The 19,074-nt window shown below is 41.9% G+C and overlaps 1 protein-coding gene across 1 annotated transcript in view; it reads left to right on the top strand.

The window, feature by feature from the left end:
• The window catches only part of MACROD2 (mono-ADP ribosylhydrolase 2), an 857,094-nt gene that overhangs the window by 761,781 nt on the left and 76,239 nt on the right, over positions 1 to 19,074 (top strand). The window contains exon 9 of the mRNA XM_032183905.1: positions 11,883 to 11,964. Within this exon, the coding sequence (XP_032039796.1) occupies positions 11,883 to 11,964 (82 nt within the window). The remainder of the gene's footprint in view (positions 1 to 11,882; positions 11,965 to 19,074) is intronic.

The raw sequence follows: 19,074 nt of genomic DNA, 5'->3' as shown, positions 1-19,074 counted from the left end.
CTAGTTTGTCACTGTTCTCAAATGTTTTGGACAAATGAAGATAAAACAATAAAATGTTTGCTGCCTTGCTATACAAAGTTGATGACAAAGCTGTGAAAGCACCTGATGCCTAACATATATAGCGAAGAACTAATGAATGTGTTGCAGAAAATTTCCAGCTGAAACCCAAATAGGACCATTTACAGATGCTTTACTGAATAAAAGTGCCAAATCTTAGGTTAGGCTTTGGCTGTGGACCAAAAATACTTTCCACGAGAGGTGATTATTATGTATGATTCATACAGTGAGTCCACACGAGTAAAAATAATATTGCATAGCTCTTAGCGTTCAAAGTGCTTTTACATTTTCAAAGTGCTGTGCAAACATTAGTTAATTAATGGCATAAAGTAAGTTACATTTTTGTGCTTTTAGCATTGACATTTTGACAATAAATGGTTTTGGAGACTTTGTATGCATCAGTGTGTTTGAGCAGCTCGTATAAATTGTGCTAATGTTCTCAATTGTATTTGAGCAATGTCCTAGTAATTTAGACGCTTTTTATCTGATGTTGAGCAGATAGAGCAAAGGAATTCTGTAGATAGCAACATACCATAAATATGGTATTTTCTTGTCCTTTCTAAGAAATTGTACATCTGTGCTTACTCTCATCTCTGTGGCCTGTATGCTGTGATCTGCTGCAGAAATTAAAATATCGGTAAAAGTCTGAAACCACGAAGGCATCGTTAGCATTCCAGCTGCAGAAACAGAACTCGGTCTAGAAGATGGATTTTGTGGAATCGGTGTACCCAAGGTTAGACATTGAGACTTGGTAAAATGCTGGAACATCTGCTGGCTATTTTCCGAGAACTGTCATCCCATTAGCATCTATTAAAATCAATTGAAAACCAGGCCCTGAGAGATGGGTCTCTTTTTTTTTCCCTTCCCTCTCATTGTGAAAAATGCTGGCATACAGTTGACATTTATATCCCGGCAGATTTTTTTTTCTAAACAACCTATATTAAAGTTGCAGTATCCCCTGTGGAAGACATTCATTAATTGTATCAAGCTGCCTTAATGACCTTTCACATGAGGACGATTTGGCTGAATCGCAGACCAAGCTCACATGCCAAATCTTTAACCATGTCTCCTCTCAAGCATATATCTTCCTTAGTGGTCCCAGACTCCCACAGGTGCAGATATCCTGAAAGCAGACTGAAGTACAGCCATTCCCTGAGTTGACCTGCTCAACTTTTTGAGGAATAAGTATTTTGTATCAGATTTTCTTGTCTTGCTGCTCATTGCTCCTCCTGATCTCCCTTCTGAGCAGCAAGAAACACTGCAGACATTGTGCTGAGATCATACTGACTCCTGACTTAGTTTCTTTCCGGATGCTGTGCATCAGACATTACAAATCTGGTGAAAGTAACTCATCATGCTACAGTCATTCTTATTTAACAAAAACACATGTTATTGTGTTGTACCTCTTGAAGTGTCTAAGGCATGAATAAGGTGTAATTGTAACTGTAAGAAGTGACTGTCTGCAGAAGAGAAGAACTTTTATGTAGGAAGGAGAATTTATTTATTTTTTATTACATTTATTTTACCCAGCATCTACCTGACATGTGTTAAGTAAATGATCCTGAGTTGATCTCCTTTTTTTGAGGAGACTCTGGAGTGAGCATTTGGGGAGCAGGAGTGTTTTTTCTAGCAGGACTGGAAATTTAATAGCTTTCTCTTCTGCCTGGTTCTGTCTTTTTGTGATGGCAAAAAAAGATTATCTCTAGCATTAAAATGAGAGTTACAGTGTTTGAGAAAATCAGCCTTTGTCCTTTAGAAATGGTCTTTAATAGCTTGCATTAATGAGTTTAATTTGATCTATAAATGACAGATAAGTTAATCGTAAAACATTTTCTTCAAGGAGAGAGATAAAGTAATATTTATATAAATGAGATTCAGTCCAGGTTTCAGTATTAGCAGACTTCAGAGCTGTTTCAAGTTGTGTGATGTGGCTTATATTCTTCAGAAAGCAATTTTTTTTAGAAGGGCTCTTTTTTTTTTTTTTTCTTTTTTTAAATCTACAGTAAACCTTTTCAATAAGAGTTTTGCAAACTCTGCATCTATATACATTGATTGTTCTTCTATAGCCTGGATAGCAGGTATGTTACGCCTTCACTTTGCTCCCACAACAGGAGTTTTAATTGCTTTAATGGGGACTAATTGCTAACTTTTCACACCAGTGTTATCTCTACCTACATTCTTCCTCAAATAAAGCGTAGAGAATATATGGAAGTGTTGGGGAGGAGAGTTCAAAACCTGTTGTAGATGATTGCAGTGTTAGTGCTGTTAATACAGGTTAAGTGCAGATCAGCTTAAAGTGCAGCTTCTATGACACTTGCTGCTTTTGTGAAAATGAAACTCTGGTCAGGCAAACTCGATGCCCAAAGTGCTGCTGCTGTCTTACCATCGGGGCAAAGGCGCTTGGTTGCACTGATCCAAAGCCCACTTGAAGCCTGTGGCTTTCGGATAAGGGCTAACCAACCTGAGTGCTAACGTAAGACGAAGATGAGTGATTAAACAAGTGGTGGTGAGCAGGTGAAATACCCACTGCTAGATTCCTTCAGGAATTGCTCTCAATTGCATTAGGTCTGAGGGACTTCTAACTTAAATTGTGAAGGTTTTTGTTTGTTTTTTGTTTTTTTTTTTTTTTTTTTTTTTTTTTCAAACCTGCCTAAGGCAAAACCTTCCAGCTTCTCTGGCTGTTTGTGTGATTTGATTTGAGAGTCGTCTGGCCTCTTTTGATGGAAATACTTAATTAATTTGAATTTTAAACCAACCTTATAAGACCAAGCCAGAATTTTTTCCTCTGTCAGTCATTTCAGAAGTGATGTGAAATGCCCAAGTGACAGCAGTCACCAGCTGTAAAATACCCCACCTCCACACCTAGGCAAAATCTTTGCTCAGCCTCGATGAGAAAATTGTCACTGAGTTTTATCGTGACTGCAAATTTACCCTGCTTGTAACCACACGCTTAAAAGTTATTTAAGCCATCATCTGCTGCTTCGAGGAATTGCTTCTCCAGCTCTTTCTTCTGCAGTTCAAACATTGATTGTGCCTCCTCAAGAGCCTGTGCAGGACTTTTTGGCAGCATGGCCCCAAACAACCTTTTGTGTCCTGGCCATGGGATGCCAGCACGCTGCAGCAAGAGGGAGGGAGGCAGAGCTGTCGGGGGACGTGGCTTCTGCTGCAGAGGGACCTGGTGGCTTCTCCTCCTGGGACAATGCCTGGAAGTCGCTGCCATCCCCTGCAGCAGCCGCACGGCAGCAGGGAGCTCTGCTTCCCACAGCACGAATCCCTGCTGATCCCCAGCCTCGGGCAGCTCTGCCTCCTGCTGGGGCTGGCTGTAGCATCCAAACCTGAACTACTCATCCATCAAAAGGGAAGGAGGTACCACCACCGGGTCTCCCTGTGTGGTGCAGATCAGAGGCTTTTGAAATAAAATCAGAGACTTTTATAGTTTTCAGTGTCGTGCAGCAGCTGCAAAGATGATAGCAAGGAGGAGATTATGTCTCTGTTGTCAAGCATATTTTTTTCTGGAGTGGTGGACTCTGAACGAGCAGTGATGTTTCTCCTGCTGGCCCTGGGAAGGAGTATAAATATTTGTACTGGTGTATATTACTTGACACTACAACAGAACAGGGAAAAACATCAAGAATACGAGAATTTTTCCAAAGCAATACCCCAGCCTTGGAGAGGGGGAGTGGGGGAGGGACATAGCATCTTCTGGGAATTGCTCTGCCACAGGTTGGATGCTCAAACAGGCTTCAGGCTCTCATAATTACTGGGAGCGTGGGAGTATCTAAGCCAAAATGGTTCTAAAAAGATAGGGAAGGCATTATGTTGCAAGGTAAAATATGGGGCAAAAAGTTGGCTGATGGGATTACAACGCCCTGCCTCACTGTATGCCACAATCTCTTATCTTATTCAGCGGAGATCCACAATGAGGATATAATGATAACTTAATGTAAGCTGATGATTTATCTCCTCAAAAATGCATGGCAGTTGTAAAACTGTCTATCAGATATTTTCAGAGTACTATCCTTCACAAGCCCTTATTTAACGCAGTTATATTTGCATGCATACCCTCTCTTCACATTTGCCATTTGTCACTGAGATAGCAAATTACATTCATCAGAATCCATTCATTCCCCCGGTTTCGCTGAATACAGGATTATCTTGGCTGTGTCAGCTGCCCTATGACTGGTAACTGTGAAAAATGGAGGTCGCCTTCAGATATTCCAAACATGTATCTTCAAAGGACAGTAGGTATTAAGCTAGAAAAGATTAATGGGCTTTCTGTCACTGTGTTTGTGTGGCATAAATGTGGATTGTGCAGATTGATGGATATATTGGTAAAAACAAATGCATTTTTAAACTACTCTCTTGCCCCTTTCCTGACAAGTTATAGTGACCATCAAAAGAAATATACTGAGGCGTGGCCTTAAATTCTAGACTGATTTTTACAGGTTTTTTGACCCCAAGGAGACTGACAAACTTTTAGTTGTTGACCAAAAAACCCACCATGTGGACTGTTAACTACAGGTTGGTTTATTGTCTGTGTTGACGTTAGCACTAAAAGACTTCTGTGTCTTATTTATCATGCAATCATGTCATCCATAAGCAGCTAGGACACGAGCAATTTTCTTGTTGGCTATTTCAAAATTCCTCAAAAATTTTGGTTGTAATTTCCTCTATAAAATCCGAGTTGCTTCTTGAGGACAGCCCTTCTGCTTGCCTGGCAGGTGCTTTGTTCTCAAGGAAAAGTAACAGCACAAAGAATGTCCAGGTCCAAAAGGGAAGGAAAGCTCTACTCATCCTTAGGTAATGCGCTGCCTTGAAAAGGTGTTGAGGGTAAGGAGTGGACTCTCTTGGGGAGGCTAAGTAACCTTTACAAAACAACCAATGTATTAGGAAAAAGAGTTATCATTATCGATTCTCACAATAAATGGGCGTATTGATAGGATGTGCCAGAGGGAAACTGCTGGAGTGCAGTGAAGCTTGTGACCATTGATAGGATTTTTTTAATTTCTTTTTTTCCTGTAGCATCTTAAGAGAGAACAGGAGAAAAAATCCCAGGGTTCTGGTCTAACTCTGCTGGTCTCCTTCTGTGTGACCTTGGGCACATCGAATATCCATGTGGAAGCAAAGCTCTATCAAAAGTTTTGCAAGACTGTAACACTTAGCTTTGTTTGAGATCTGTGGATAAAAGCTCTTCTCCCCTGGCTAGTACTATGGTTTTCAATGCTGTTCGGTCACAGGGAGACAGGCTTACGCCACAGCGATAATTGCAGTGGTGTGTCTGACCCCCGTACGATTCTGGGAGTGATTTGTTCTCATCTGTTGAATGCGAGCAGAGCTGCAGGAACAGGCTCGAGAGAAGGCAGCGACGTCCTGACCATGTTCAGAATTTATCTTGGGTTTCACTGCTAAGTGTGTTGCTACCGTGTGTTTGAGAGGCAGGGATTGTTGCAAAGCCTTATCTAATGTTCCTTTGGGATGTTTGCATTAATATTTTAAACTTGTAATGAATTTCTGATGGTGGTTGGTTTTTGTTTTTGTCTTTAAATTGCCTTTGGACTTTTAATTATCTTTCACTCCGAGCAAAGTGTGCTTTCACTCATGAGTAAGATATTAAAGCACTAATAATAACTTTCTGTTTTTTAACTTCAGTAAGACGACCGTAGAAAATATTCCACTCTATTTGTGATAAGCATAAATCATTTTATAATTGATGTGTTTTGTATTATTTTTTCTTTCAAAGACTGCTTAAGTAATATGATGGTTTAAGTAATAGTTGCTTCCTTACGGCTAGTCCTTGATGGGTGTTTGCTCTTGATGTGAAATCGTAACGCTTCATTAATACCACTACTTGCAGGAGGCTTGCAGTAATGTGGATTTTAATTCAAATTTTTGGTTTTGAATCAAAGAATCTTGAAACTCAAGTCCACGAAAATCAAAGAGCTTCGTCCTGAGAGGGTATGCCTTTCTCCCCCCACCTGCAGGGTGATCCTAGAGGTTTCCTGTTTGCCTGGAGCTTGGCTCATTTCGGTGTCTGCAAATTCAAGTTGAGTGTGTTTCAGCTCAGGCCTGAAGGGGAGTGGAGCTGGGCCAGGTGTACGGATCTGAAGGCTAGGTGGATTTCTTTGTGAACATCATCGCACAGTTCATTGATTGTCAAATTTGCCACATCACCAGTCTGACACCTCTGCCCTGCTTAAACCTTCTTATGAGGATGGAAGCGGCGCCAAAGCTTTGTATTTGCCATAAATAACTGGACTGAAGTTCTTTTCAAGAGTAATTCTGCAATTATAGACCATGATGTCATGCCGAAAGGAGCAGACAGTCAGCTAGGCTCTACGCTTTAATGGTTTCTGTGAAATTAGTAATAATACTAGGAGGCTAAATTTTAATTTACAGTGCAATGAAATGAGTAGCTTTCATAGGGCCTGAAGCATTCACCTTTAGAAGGTGTGTGTGAAAACTTCTGGCCTTGACCACAGCTCATTTCCAAGTGGGATGTGGCCCTCTCTGCTCTTTCTTTTGGTCAGGCAGGCTGCTATCCGGACAGCTGGCCAGATGTGCATGAGATTTGGGAAAGGCAACGCCGCCGGTGAGGTGGCTGACAGCTGCTGCGAGGGATATGGCAGCTGCCTGGGTTATTTTACAAAGCTGCCGTTTCCATCTGTTAGTTGGTTTGCAATAGGATTACTAGAGGATCAGATCAGGCAGAGGTTAGGCTGAATGGAGGACGGTAAGCATCAAGAGCATCACTCGCCAGTACTTGAAGGGAGCAGGAACAGGCGTCAGTCTCTTTGAAGCGTGTCTCTGCACAGAGGGAATGCAAGGCATCAGCTTGGGGCTGGGCAGGGAGGAACCCTGGTGGAAAACCAGGAAACAGAGGTAGAAAATGGGGTCTGTGGTGATTAGCAGGAGAGCCTTCAGACAGCAAGCTGAACCCCTGCCACGGAAATGAAATGGAAGAAATTTTACACAGTGGGCAAAGGCCAGGTAGGACACCCATAGCCTGACTCTGCATTGCATTAAAGGTCTTTCTCTCCTTATTCGTTTTTTCCTGCCATTGAAATTTAGATTCCATGAGAACACGTCTTGAAAAACTGATTTGTGTGGCTTTGTTCTCACTGATCTCCACATGGGAAGCCTTGTCAGGCAAGGAAAGCCGCTGAGGCTGCCCCAGCAATCGTGGTCCAAAGAGAGGGGAAAAAAATGTGGGAGTTTGGCACAACAAGGGCTCAGGGCCTCTTCCTTACAGGCACTGTAGTTAAGGAGACTTAATTGCTTCAGACAGCTCTGAACTGTGACTGTTAAGGCTATGTTTGAGAAAGTATCTGAAGATTTAGGGTAATGAAATTTGAATATCAGAAGAATTTTAATTCTTAAGGAGGCAAATGTTATTTCTGGCGTTATGGGGTGTGGGCACTGATCCAAGCACACTGAAGTCAATACAAAGCCTCCGTTTGGCTCCACTGAGTTTTGAATTAAGTCCACAGAATGTCTGATAAACTAAAAATGTTAGAGCAAGCTTCTGATGTTAGCCATGTCCTTATGACAGTCGGTTCTGGTGGGATCAGATAAGCGTGTTTTGTAAAAGAGAGAAGCTACAAGTAAGCTGTTTCTTACTATTTTGATTTGGGATTTGAAAAAAGTTTTTTTTTTTTCTTTTTTTTAAAGTTGTGGTTTTTCTCTTTCTCTTGTGCATTTTCTGGTAAGATTTAAATTATGATCAAGCTTATTATTGTGTAAAATAAAAGGTTGTCAGCGCCTGCTGGGTAAACGTCTCGGTACCGGCGATAGGCGTGGAACGCTTGGAAGTGCTGAAATGCAGTTGGTTGTGTTTTCATTGAGAGATATTTTACTAGGACACAGGTGGCAAAGACATGGAAGCATTTGTTATATGAAGTAGTCTGAAATGTCCTGTGATTGTCTGTCTGCTTAAAAGGTGTGCCTGATGTATGGCTTAGAACCTGTGTATACACACAGCTATGCTTATGAGTGCGTTTGGCAAGTCCTGTGGATCGCGCCTGCCTCTTTGTAGTGATATTTAAGTGCACAACTAAATATTGCCATCCCCTGAAGACTGAGGGAAATTAGGTCAGAGGAATCAAACAAACCTGCCAGAGGGCGCAGTGAATGAGCTAAGATAAAAGCAGAAATGTTTTCCATCCCAAAATGTCTGTAGGTACCACCACAGACTCCTCCTGTATCAGGGGCCGCGTGTGCAGGTGTGCACATACCTCGTGTTGGTTAGCAAGCTGGTGCTGTTTCTTCTTTTCACAGAATTCCTAAGGAATAGTGTCAAGTTGCCAGAAAGTATCAGCAGACTTATTTTGTTGTGGCTTGGATGTGGCAAGCCTGGAGGTCATTTCTCCAGGCAGCACGTGTTCACCTTCTCTCTCCGCTGGTCTTCTGTGGGCAGAGCATGGCTGCTGCAGAGGGGTGCAGCCCCAGCTCTGCCCTGAGGTTCGTGGGACCCCTCAGCAGCTTTTCACAGGTTGAGTGTGCTGCTATCAAGGCTGGCACTGCTTTATACCCAGCAGAGTGGTTGTCAGTGCCGCATCCTTGGGAACTGCTGGCATCAGTGGCTGAGTTGGGATTCACTCCGCTGCAAAGCAGCCTGAGCCCCGTGAGCTACACAGAGCCCCAGAAGTTGGCTGATCTCCATCCATTGCAGCTAATGAAACCACTGGGAAGGTACCCCACTTGACATTAAAGGGGGCCTGGTGAGGAGAGCAGGTCCTGTGACACAAAGAAAGAAAAAAAAAAGAACAAATCAGTGTGGTCACAGCCTTGGGCTGTGAAGCTGCCTACTAACTGAACAGCTCATGCAATTTAACTCCCTTCTTCCTGTGTTGCGGCGCTCTTAATTTTGGGGTTCTTTGATCCACCTATTCATAGCTGTGAAGCGAACAGAATTTAATCAGGCTCTGACAGGGGATGGTTGATTTTAATACTGGCCTCCAAAAAAGAGCTGTCGATCAAGGATGAGCTTTAATACCTTCAGCTTGCAGCTCCTTTAAACTTCTGCTGCAGCTGAGTGGTGCTTGGTCAGCTGTGGAGGAGCCGGGCACCTACAAAAGGCCCCGGGGGCTCCTCAGGGGAGTCTCTCGGGGTTCCTGCCTGCCCTTTGCATGAAACCTCTCATCAAGCTGGCATTTCCAAGCCATACGAGGGGAGAGCTTTCCTCTTTGAATGGGGAGCGCCTTTCATAAGTGCACATCCCAAAAGGCCTGCTGAGCTTTTGTCAGCCAGCCGGCAAAGGACTTCTGGATTGACTCAGATTAAACCTTTGCTTATTGTAGCTGGAATGGGGAACAGTGAGGACAAGGGTTACTTTTCCGTACCTAATTTCAAGTTATTTTAGCTGGGGATGTTAGATAAAATAGTCAATGACTGGCAGGATGATAGAATATGGTTTAATTTCAGATTTACTATCTGCCAACACATGCCATTCAATCAGATAAACACAGGATTTCAGCTGTCATCACAATACCTTATGCATACTTAAAAATAGAGTACTTTTTCTCACACCAAGAAGAAATTGAACAGGTTTATATATAGGATGTATACAGTCAGGATGCTAGAAATTTTGAAATAGTGTGCCATTTCTAGAGAGATTCCCTATCTTTAAATTAAGCAATTATATTAGAAGTAGTAGAAATTCTCGGGATTGCAGAAGTTTTATCATTGTCAACTGCACGGAATAAATAAAAGTAAAGGAAATGTCATGAGAAGTTGAAATATATAAAGTGAGGGAAATGTTTGTAGTATTTAGAGCAGAGAATTTGAGACCGTATAGAGGGCGAGACAACTCAGAACTTCTTTGCATGGGAATAAAATTCATCCTCTGGCTTATAAGCTCCCGTCATTGCTGTTTAGTCTGTCCTGGTGCATGTATTGCGCCTATCGCTGTAATGCTTGAATGTCTTCTCTGCTCGGGAGCTGCAGTTAGAAGATGGCAATCTAGGATTGCCCCAGCACTCTCCTAAATCGGCTTTTACCGTAAATTTAATTTACACGTTCTCCATTTGAAGCTTCCATCCTGAAAACACACAACTTCCCTTAAGTGGAAACACTTGTATAGGTAAAATGTTGCTGTATAAACACTTGCCACTGATGCTTTATGTTATAAATATGCAGGTACACAAATGAGCATGCCTTTTTGGCCCACGCACTTCTCCTGTATTTGTTGGTTTCTTTTTTGTTGTACCCCTTGTGAAGAGTAGCTGATGACACAGTCCAGCGTTTTGGTGTGGTCTAGCCTGGTTTGTTTATGAGGGCTGCACAGAACAGCTTGCTTCTCTGAAGGTGATGTGAACAAACAGCAACAGGCATTTTCCTGCTCACAAGTCTGCTGCCGTGCTTCCCCAGCAAGCGCCCAAGCCCTTCCCTGCTGCTGCTTCTTTCCTGTTCACTAGCCTCTTTATTCCTTAACGCCTACATAACCTGTACCTACACTCTCATATTTCCTATTTTGCTGTTTCAGCTTTTGAAGTTGGCATTGACTCAGAGATGTCCTTGTTAGCAACCACTAGCACTTTCCAGGATAACCGATTATTGCCTGCCCTTGTTCCTTTCCTTATTCTACTGGCTGCTCCAAAATGAGCTCTAAAATGACGGCCTGAGCTGCTCAGCGTAATGGTAGCTTTGAAGCCAAGACTTGTACTTTGCTTTGAAGAGCAGCTCTACCAAAAGGACAGCATTTCCTGGTGGACATAAGGGATAGATGGCACTTTGTTTTGAGAGTGTTTCTCCTGCGGGTTTCCCTGCTGGTGCCAGGCTGGTGCATTTTGTAGCATGTGCAAAGATGCTCGTGAGCAGCTCTGCTACAACAGATCGGCTTATTGCCCATGGGGACTCGAGGACAGCAAAATGCCAGGCAAAATGCTGAATTTCCTATTGCTTCGTCGTCATCTCCTTCTGGTTAAGTTCTCATGCACTTCAGAGAAAACCTTGATTACTGGGTGGCAGGTCCTTTGGCTCAGCCTTGCAAGAGCCTTCTCTACTTCCACCACTCCTTCCAGGAGCTGGGTCTTGGCTGCAGAGGCAGCTTGTGCTGGGCTAGGCAAACAGATAAAACAAAGAAATAGCAAGGCTAGAATGAAGTCAGCGTGGGTGTTTTTCAATCTTAAAGGCTCTGGAATTTAGTTTGGTTTTCATTTTGTTTGTTTGGTGTTTTTTTTGTCTCTCTCAGAAAAGCCCTTCACATACAATGATGTCCTAAACAATTTATTTGAAATCATTGGTGGGTGGCGCACACATTACAGGCTGTGGTTTCATTGATATGCTCAGCCTCACTAAGTAGATGGCATATTAAATGTTTTATTTACCCCATGTGCTACCTGTCATCTAATCAGCTTTTGTTTTTGCTGCATTCTGCTTGTATTATAGCAAGAGTAAGTGGTTTCATGTAAATTAAAACCACATGAAACCTTTTAAAGCCATTTAAAAATACTAAATGGTTTTGCAAATAGGTTTGTCCGACAAGGATTGGAAAAAGAGCTCTTTGCTTACCCATTTACTCTTTTGTATGCTTATTAGAAGCCCCCCATGTGACTCTTTCATCAAACATTGCATCCTGGCACTCATCTAGAATGCCAAAAGTCATTTATACTGCGCTCAAGAGTGGTTTGCATAAACAGGAGGCAGTTAACAAAGAATACAGTTTTGAGCTGTGATTGCAAATGTTATTTTATAAATTACAACACAGATGCACAATGAAGTCAAAACATGCGTTCCTGTGATGTTTTCTAGCGTGCCTGGAGCATAAAGCCGTGTTGGTGTTAACTATTATTGCATTGTTTCACTGTGAATAATTTTGTTTCTTACAGGTGGATCGTATCATCTTCTGTGTCTTTTTGGAGATCGACTTCAAAATTTTCAAGAAGAAAATGGGCGAATTTTTCCCTATAGGTAGGTATAGTAATTGAGTGCCATCTGACTCGAAAAGATGATGCAGAAATAGACAACAGTTGGCATCTTTTCTCCTTTCCCTGCCTAAGCCAGATATTAAAATGTGAACTTTCTTTAGAGATCAGCTGCACGTAGAGGCCATGATGCGGGAGAAATGCAGACATTTAAAATTTGTGAACCACTAAAGCTGTTTTGATGATGCTTTTGCAAAATCAAGGCTTGCTTTTGTATGCTCAGTACAAGTAGTTTGTTAATTCCTTACTGTAACCGTGTCTTCTCCCAAAACCTGGTGTGTTGCACGGGTTCTCTTGACTCCGAGAGGAAAATCATTTGCACTAATGTATGTAGCTCATAGTGGTACAGCTTTTCCATGCGCTTTGTGCATGCTCTGCTCTTTCATTAATGATGCTGGTAGGGTTTCTCTGGGTCTGAAAAGATACCGCAGGGGTTAGAGCCCAACTGTGTCTGAATGAGAACTTTAAACTTGAGCTGTCCCTGTGCAAGAATGAATTGGAGAAAGATGGCTCTCACCGGAGCACTTGGGAAATGTTAGCCATTCATCTTACGTTTCACGCAGGAGGTTACTTTCTAGAATGTAAGAAAACCTGATAGACAGTAAATTTGTTCACACCCCTCCCATGCCCGAGATATATTTTTGTCATATATCATTAGAAAACTGTTAGTTGTGTGGTTTTTTTTTAATCAACCCTAACCTTCTTCCATTTTATTTTCAGTGACATCAGTTCTACGATATGTGATCCCAATTTTAGTGTTTTGTTTTATCACCCCTTTCACAAGTGGCAGTCACTTAAATACTCTGCACAGTCTGTCTGGTGGAAAGGGCCTGTGAGTAATAGGAAGCAGAGCTTTGGTGTGTTACGAGAGTCTCAGTTATTTCTACAGGAAATCGCGATGTTTCTGTCTCATCTTGCTAGAATAAAGATTTTCGTAGACAACTTTGTAACCTCCAGTTTGCAATGATTGGCGACAGAAACCTAAAAACCCATTGCATTATTCTGGTAGCATGGAACGGTGTCTATCTGCGGAATAATATTTTGGGCTGGAGCACACTGAATATGCACTTCAGGCTGCATTCATGTCTAATCCATTCAGTGTGTGCTTTTTTTATTTTTTTTTTTTTGGGGGGGTGGCAAATGTAGTCCACCCAGGTTTGAAAGACCAAGAGACAAGAAGATGCTTCAGGTGCTGAAGCAGGACAAATCCAAAGGGGAAAAGAGAGGAATATGGGAGATTTATTTCTTTTTTGGGTTGTCAAAACCTAGTATTGTTGAATGCCTGGGCAAAGAGGACTTGTGTGGTTGGATGTCACGGTGTATAAAGACTTCTAACTGCATTATGCTACATTGTGCAGATGATCAGTTGTACCATACTTTTAAAAGCATGTTTATTCTCATGCATATAAAGTTTTTACCTTTTTTTTTTTTTTTTTTTCTTGAACTAAAACTGGCAATTTGATACATGACCATAGCAGGGTGGTGGTGGCAGAGATCGTTTTAGTGCAGCACCATCCAGCAGTTTGCAGCCAATCCAGTGCCTTTGCAGACTGGTCTGGAGACAGATGCTTCATTTTTCAGTGGCCACAATTTGCTATAGATTTCTAAAAGATCTCAGGACCTATTTTCATAGGTTTCATAGGTTTTTGGTTCATGACTAATGATTCCAAATACTGGTTTTGATATGTCTTAATGATGCTGGTTTCCAGAAGGACCTAAATGTCCACTGGCTGATAAGCTGGAGCTTTACAAATAGCTAGGTTGGTTTCTAAAACCTTATCCCTGAGTCAGTGAAGGATTTTTCATGGCTAGGTCGGTAGTTGGTGATTTGGGAGATCTGATTTTAATCTATTGTATCACCGTGGGTGTGTGGTATGCTCTTATAGGAGTCGCTTAGATCTGCAGCTTGTGAGGAGAGAGGCAGAAAAGATGCGTGCTACCAAAATGACTTTCAGTTAGTGTCCCTGGAGAAAAGATCAGTGTCTGGGTATCTGTGCTGTAGGAATGCCCTAAGAATGAATATTGGGTCTTTCTTTGCCCTCCTGAAGTGGCACTTCTCTGCTGGGTACCTTTACAACAACAGGTGGGCTGAAGTTGACCCCATCCTAAATTGCCTATAGCTGAATGGTGACGGCATTGGCTGGAGGTCTGAATGGTTATCACCAAATGACTATCATGTCTGCTCTTTGTTCCTTTTTTCTCTTGTGAAATGGTATCTGCATTTAACTCTAATAGAGTTTAGACAAGTTCTCTTTGGGCTCTCAACCTGTAGGGATATTCTGTCTCACTGCAAGACTGGTTTCTTGCACAAAGAACTTAGTGTGATTCTGTGTGAAGGAACTAGCATCTCTCTCCACCTTTGCCAATAAATTCCTGATATTTAGGCTCTGGAAGGAATAGCCACAATTCTGTTGTTTTGTTTGTTTGTTTGTTTTTGTTTTTAAAGTGAATCTATTAATGTAGTGAAATGAAAATCTTTAAAGAAAGACTTGCTGTAAATTTGAGCTGATAGTACACAGAAGAGCTGATGTTCACAGGAGAGAATAACGTGGAGATATTACTTTAGGCTTAGAGGAAAACCATTGAGATAGTTTAAAATGTGCATCTCACATTCAGAAACATTACGAAATGTATCTACTTTAATAGATGTGGACAAAAATGCCTAGAAAGAAGAATATATTCATGGAGTTATATACATAAATAGTTATTTCATTAAACCTGGTGCATTAATAAATCTAAAAAGACATCCAAGTGCTTGAGCTAGTCAAGTGATAATGAAATGAAGCTAGAGTTACACCTCAGTGCATTAGAGTAAGTGGAATATAGATATAGGGAAATTGTTCCATTAGTTGAACATATCATTAGACCTATTTTGAGAGTGGAATGCCAAAGAAATTAGTCGAGTAATAGTACTGATATTAAGACAACTGCCAAGAACCTTGTCATTTGCAAACTTTAAATATATAAGGGAAGAGGTAGACTTCTAAGTAATTTCATATCTTAGGAGTGTAGCATAGCTGTTCAGTAACAGACCAGTTGTCACAGGCTCAGTGTTTCAAATCTAATCTCAGTAAGCAGTAGCCTATGCAGAACCTGAGCCAAAGCCGGTGTGCTCTAAGGGGAAGCACCGCATAAGCTTTAACTCAGAGTCAGGATCTCATCCCTGTGATGGCTCAGAAAAGTTTTAGAAGTAAAGGTCCTGGTCCACACAGAATTTAGTGTTGAAGCTCTGGGGTTTTGCTGAGAAGCTTTTGTATGCCCTTGTTGAAAAAAAGCGAGGGTGAAAGACTCTGTAGGACAACCAACCTTGTATACTTAAAATGAATCACTGTTTTAACATAATAGGTGAGGCAAACAGTGATTTTATTTATATATATTTTTTTCCTTTTACCAGTTGTGTCCTGTCTTCTAGTGGAATGAAATAGCTCAGATATCCTCCCTTCAGCTGTGTTGGGAAATTCTCTCTGCTTAATCTGAGATGATGTCTTGCCACATATCTTTCAGACAAATAAAATGCCCTTGCCTGTAATCCTGGCTCAGATGTGTAGTTCTTACATTGCTGGATTCATCGCTACTGGTATTATGCATGAGCTTTCCCGGAAAGCAGCTGATACTCGTATCATTTTTTCTTTTGGAGTTCATTGTTTCTTCTAACACAATTCTATACAAAGCCTGGAATCTAGGCATTACTTTTATTGCTAAATATATATTTATAAGACCTACCAGGAAATGGTATAAAAGCAGTCTCCCTTGAAAAACCTACCTTACAGTGATACGTGCTTCTACGATGCTATTCATGTGAGTAAAATTAAGCACATTTGTAAACAGTTGCCAGCTGGAGGCAAAGACACCATATTTTTCTCCTGTATCCTGTGTAAACCTAACTACTTAATATGTCAGATAGATAATCTTGTGGGGACCTTTGGCAAATGCCTATTTTTCATGGTGACTGTTGTATATTATGAAAGGTTTATTTTAAATTGTAATGCTTAAAGTATTTCTCAATCTACCACCTGTTATCAGTGGAATGGAGTGGGTAATCATTTTTTCTGAATATGTTCTTTAGACAAAAATAATGTTATAAAAAGTACGTATTGTGAAGCTGCTGCATTCCAGTTTATATTACATTCTTACTAGTTTAAACAGAATAACAAAATTACTTCACTAAAGCATCACTAAAATTGTTAGAGAGGGGAGGTTTGCACTTTTTTTAGGCCAATTGATAGATGGAAGATGCAAGCTTTTAGACTCTGTGTCCTTTCAAAGCTAATGAAAGGATGCTGAGCTCAAGAGCTTGTTCATTTTTTCTGAGCCATATCAGTTAGTGTTGAGAAAGAAATTGCTTCTTGAAAAACTTTCTCTCCCTTCTATTCCAGGTTATGACATTTAATCCTTTTTTGCTTTTTTTTTTTTTCTTTTACCTTGGTTGTCCCGTGTCCAAAGCAATATGGATAAGAACCACTGTCCCATATTAATCTTGCCGTTCCTACATGAGGATACACAACTAGGAAGTTGTGCATAAATGTGCAAATACATTATAATTGCAGAGGAAATTCATTGTTAAGAGGTATACTGGGCTTGGAGTCAAACTGGAAACTGTCTAAACGCCTGAATGAAGGGCTTTGTGTTAAAATGGCAGATCCCTGCACTAATACGTGGGTGAACTGTTAAGCAGAGACTGTAATTCCTGAACTGGCATTGAGGAGCGCTGCCCTCTCCTTTTAATATGGCACTGAGACTACAACAGTCTTCAGCATGAGCAAAAGAATCATAAGTTAGCCTTTCGTAAGTAATCCTGTATCAAATGGGTAATTCGTTTGATAAATTTAGCCTTTCTATTTGCATTTGCAATGTTCATGAGCAGATTTGTTGAGTTAATTTGTCACCTGAATGCATTCCACAAAATATTTTTCATAGGCTCTGTTTTACTGCGTGGATGGGTGCCAGATGGTTTACTGGAAGTCCGTGATATCCTTTATTTGAGGTCTCACCTGGGTAGGGGTTTGCCTCGTAAGTCACGTGGCTGTGATTTCTGGCCAGTTCAAGCCTCTGGGGCCAGATGCTCAGAAGCACAATTTGGGAAGTCTGGGGACCCACTGGCCTTTTCCTCACCACCAAGGGCCTCCCTGAGGGCAGTGGTCGTGGCAGCTACTTCCTTTGTCCCCAAGCAGAGTTTTCAGGTTGTATTCACAGCTGATAACCGCCTGTGCCTCTTACAGGTTTGATCTATAGGACTGTCAGGCTGTCATCCCCCTGTCTGCAGTGTTCCTTGGCAAAGCTTTAGCTCCATGCCACCATTTAATGTTCCCCCCAGCTTGGAAGTAGGTGGGGAGCCTCATGTTCAGGTAGCGACGCATGAGGACTCTTTGGTGGGTGGAAGGGGCCGGTGTTTTTGGCAAAGCTGTGGCAGATGGATGGTGTTTTCGCATGGAGGGGAAATGTTGGCTGAGTGACACACCATGCAGATGTTCAAAATGCCCCCCCCCCACACACACTCCTTCAAGCTTTGTTTATTTTGGAGGATGTCATCAGATGGCTTCTTCAGGCCCAGTCCCTGAAGGACATTATTCAAAAAAGCCATGGAGGTGGCACAGCCCGACTGTTTGCAGTGGTGATTCCCTGTCCCTCGGTTGCACAGGCTTCAAAGGAAGCACTGCCTGTGAGGGGAGCTGGAGGAGCCCGTGCAGCAGAATAGGATGCTGGCTTTGCTCTAGTTCTCCCTTGCAGCATATGCAGGTCCTGTTAAAATGCACTCCAATGTGAAAAGGACGTTGTAAAAATTGTCCTTAATCCAGAATTTTCATGTAGCTGTAAGGCTTAGAATATCCACCCATTTCACAGTGTCTGAAGCAACTTACCTCGTAAAAATCTCAAGCTAAAATCTGAAAGTGTTCATAAAACTGTGAGATGAAGTTTTTCTAGGGCCTTCTGTCTTCATTAGCCACGATAGTGATGGTTCCAGTTCCACCCCGTGTTGAGGTTGTCTTTCTTAGCTCCACTGGCCAGTATCTCAGTCCTACAGGTCGTCTGTAGTGCAGGAGGATGAACAAGGAACAGCTCCAGAGCAGTGCTTTGGAGGCACACACCAAGAGGAGGTCCCTGCTCCTTTTAATGACAGTGGTTTTCCAGTACCTAATGAAAAGCTAATGGGGAGTTTTCTGCTCCTGCCTAAATCATAATAAGACTTCCCTTCTGAATTATTTCCTGGCTGTCTGCTGACAGAGTGATGCTCTAGTGTTTGGCTGTATTTTGAATATTGGTCACCTCATGCCTGGGGATTGGATCCTCGCTCAGTTTGACAAGGGTTTGTGGTATTGCCTGCTATAACATGGTCTATAGAAAATTGTTTGCTTGTCATTCTTGATAGTAGCAATAGCACTGCTTGGATCAGGATATGAACAAACACTGGAACTGTAGTGTACTTCAATGCTATTGCTGGGAGCTTTAGGTCTGCAAAGCGAAGTAACTGCTCCCTTTTTTTTTTTGTTTCCTGTGAATGTTTTCCTTCCCTTGCTTTGTGAGAGTGACCACAGAGCCAACAGTGAGCCCAGAAATCAGGGGGAATGGCTGTTTCTAAGTATTTGTCAACTTGCTCTACAGTCCTGAGCTCTCCAGCTCCTGGTGGATAAGGTCCTCATTGAAACAGCGATGACGATGCTCTTTGAGGTATGGTAGTCATGCAGATACAAGGATCAGGCTGCTGCATGTGCTAGCATGGGAGAGGGCAGGGAAGGTGATGAGTGAAGTAATTACGAGGTGAATATGGAACCACTGTTTACCGTTTCTTCTAACACAAGAAACACAACGTATGCCCAGGAAATGATGAACCAGGATGATAACAAAAAGGAAGTTGTTTTTCACCTAATACATAGGGAGTAGCAACACTTGCTGAGAGGTGCTGCAGAGCATGTAGGGCTTGAATACAGCTGAAAGGAGAATTAGCTCAACCAACAGAGGCCTAGTCCAACAAAGGCTATTAATGAGCATAGTCTATACGTTACCTTACGCTCAGGAAGAAGCCGCTAGGGGGAAGGGAAATGTGTTGCTGTTCTGTTCAGTCCTCCACACATGGATGCCTGGCACGAGAAGGTAAACA

Source organism: Aythya fuligula, chromosome 3, assembly GCF_009819795.1.
Source record: "Aythya fuligula isolate bAytFul2 chromosome 3, bAytFul2.pri, whole genome shotgun sequence".
NCBI lineage: Eukaryota > Metazoa > Chordata > Aves > Anseriformes > Anatidae > Aythya > Aythya fuligula.
Note: the sequence above shows the minus strand (reverse complement) of the source record. Positions and strands in the feature narration are given on the sequence as shown.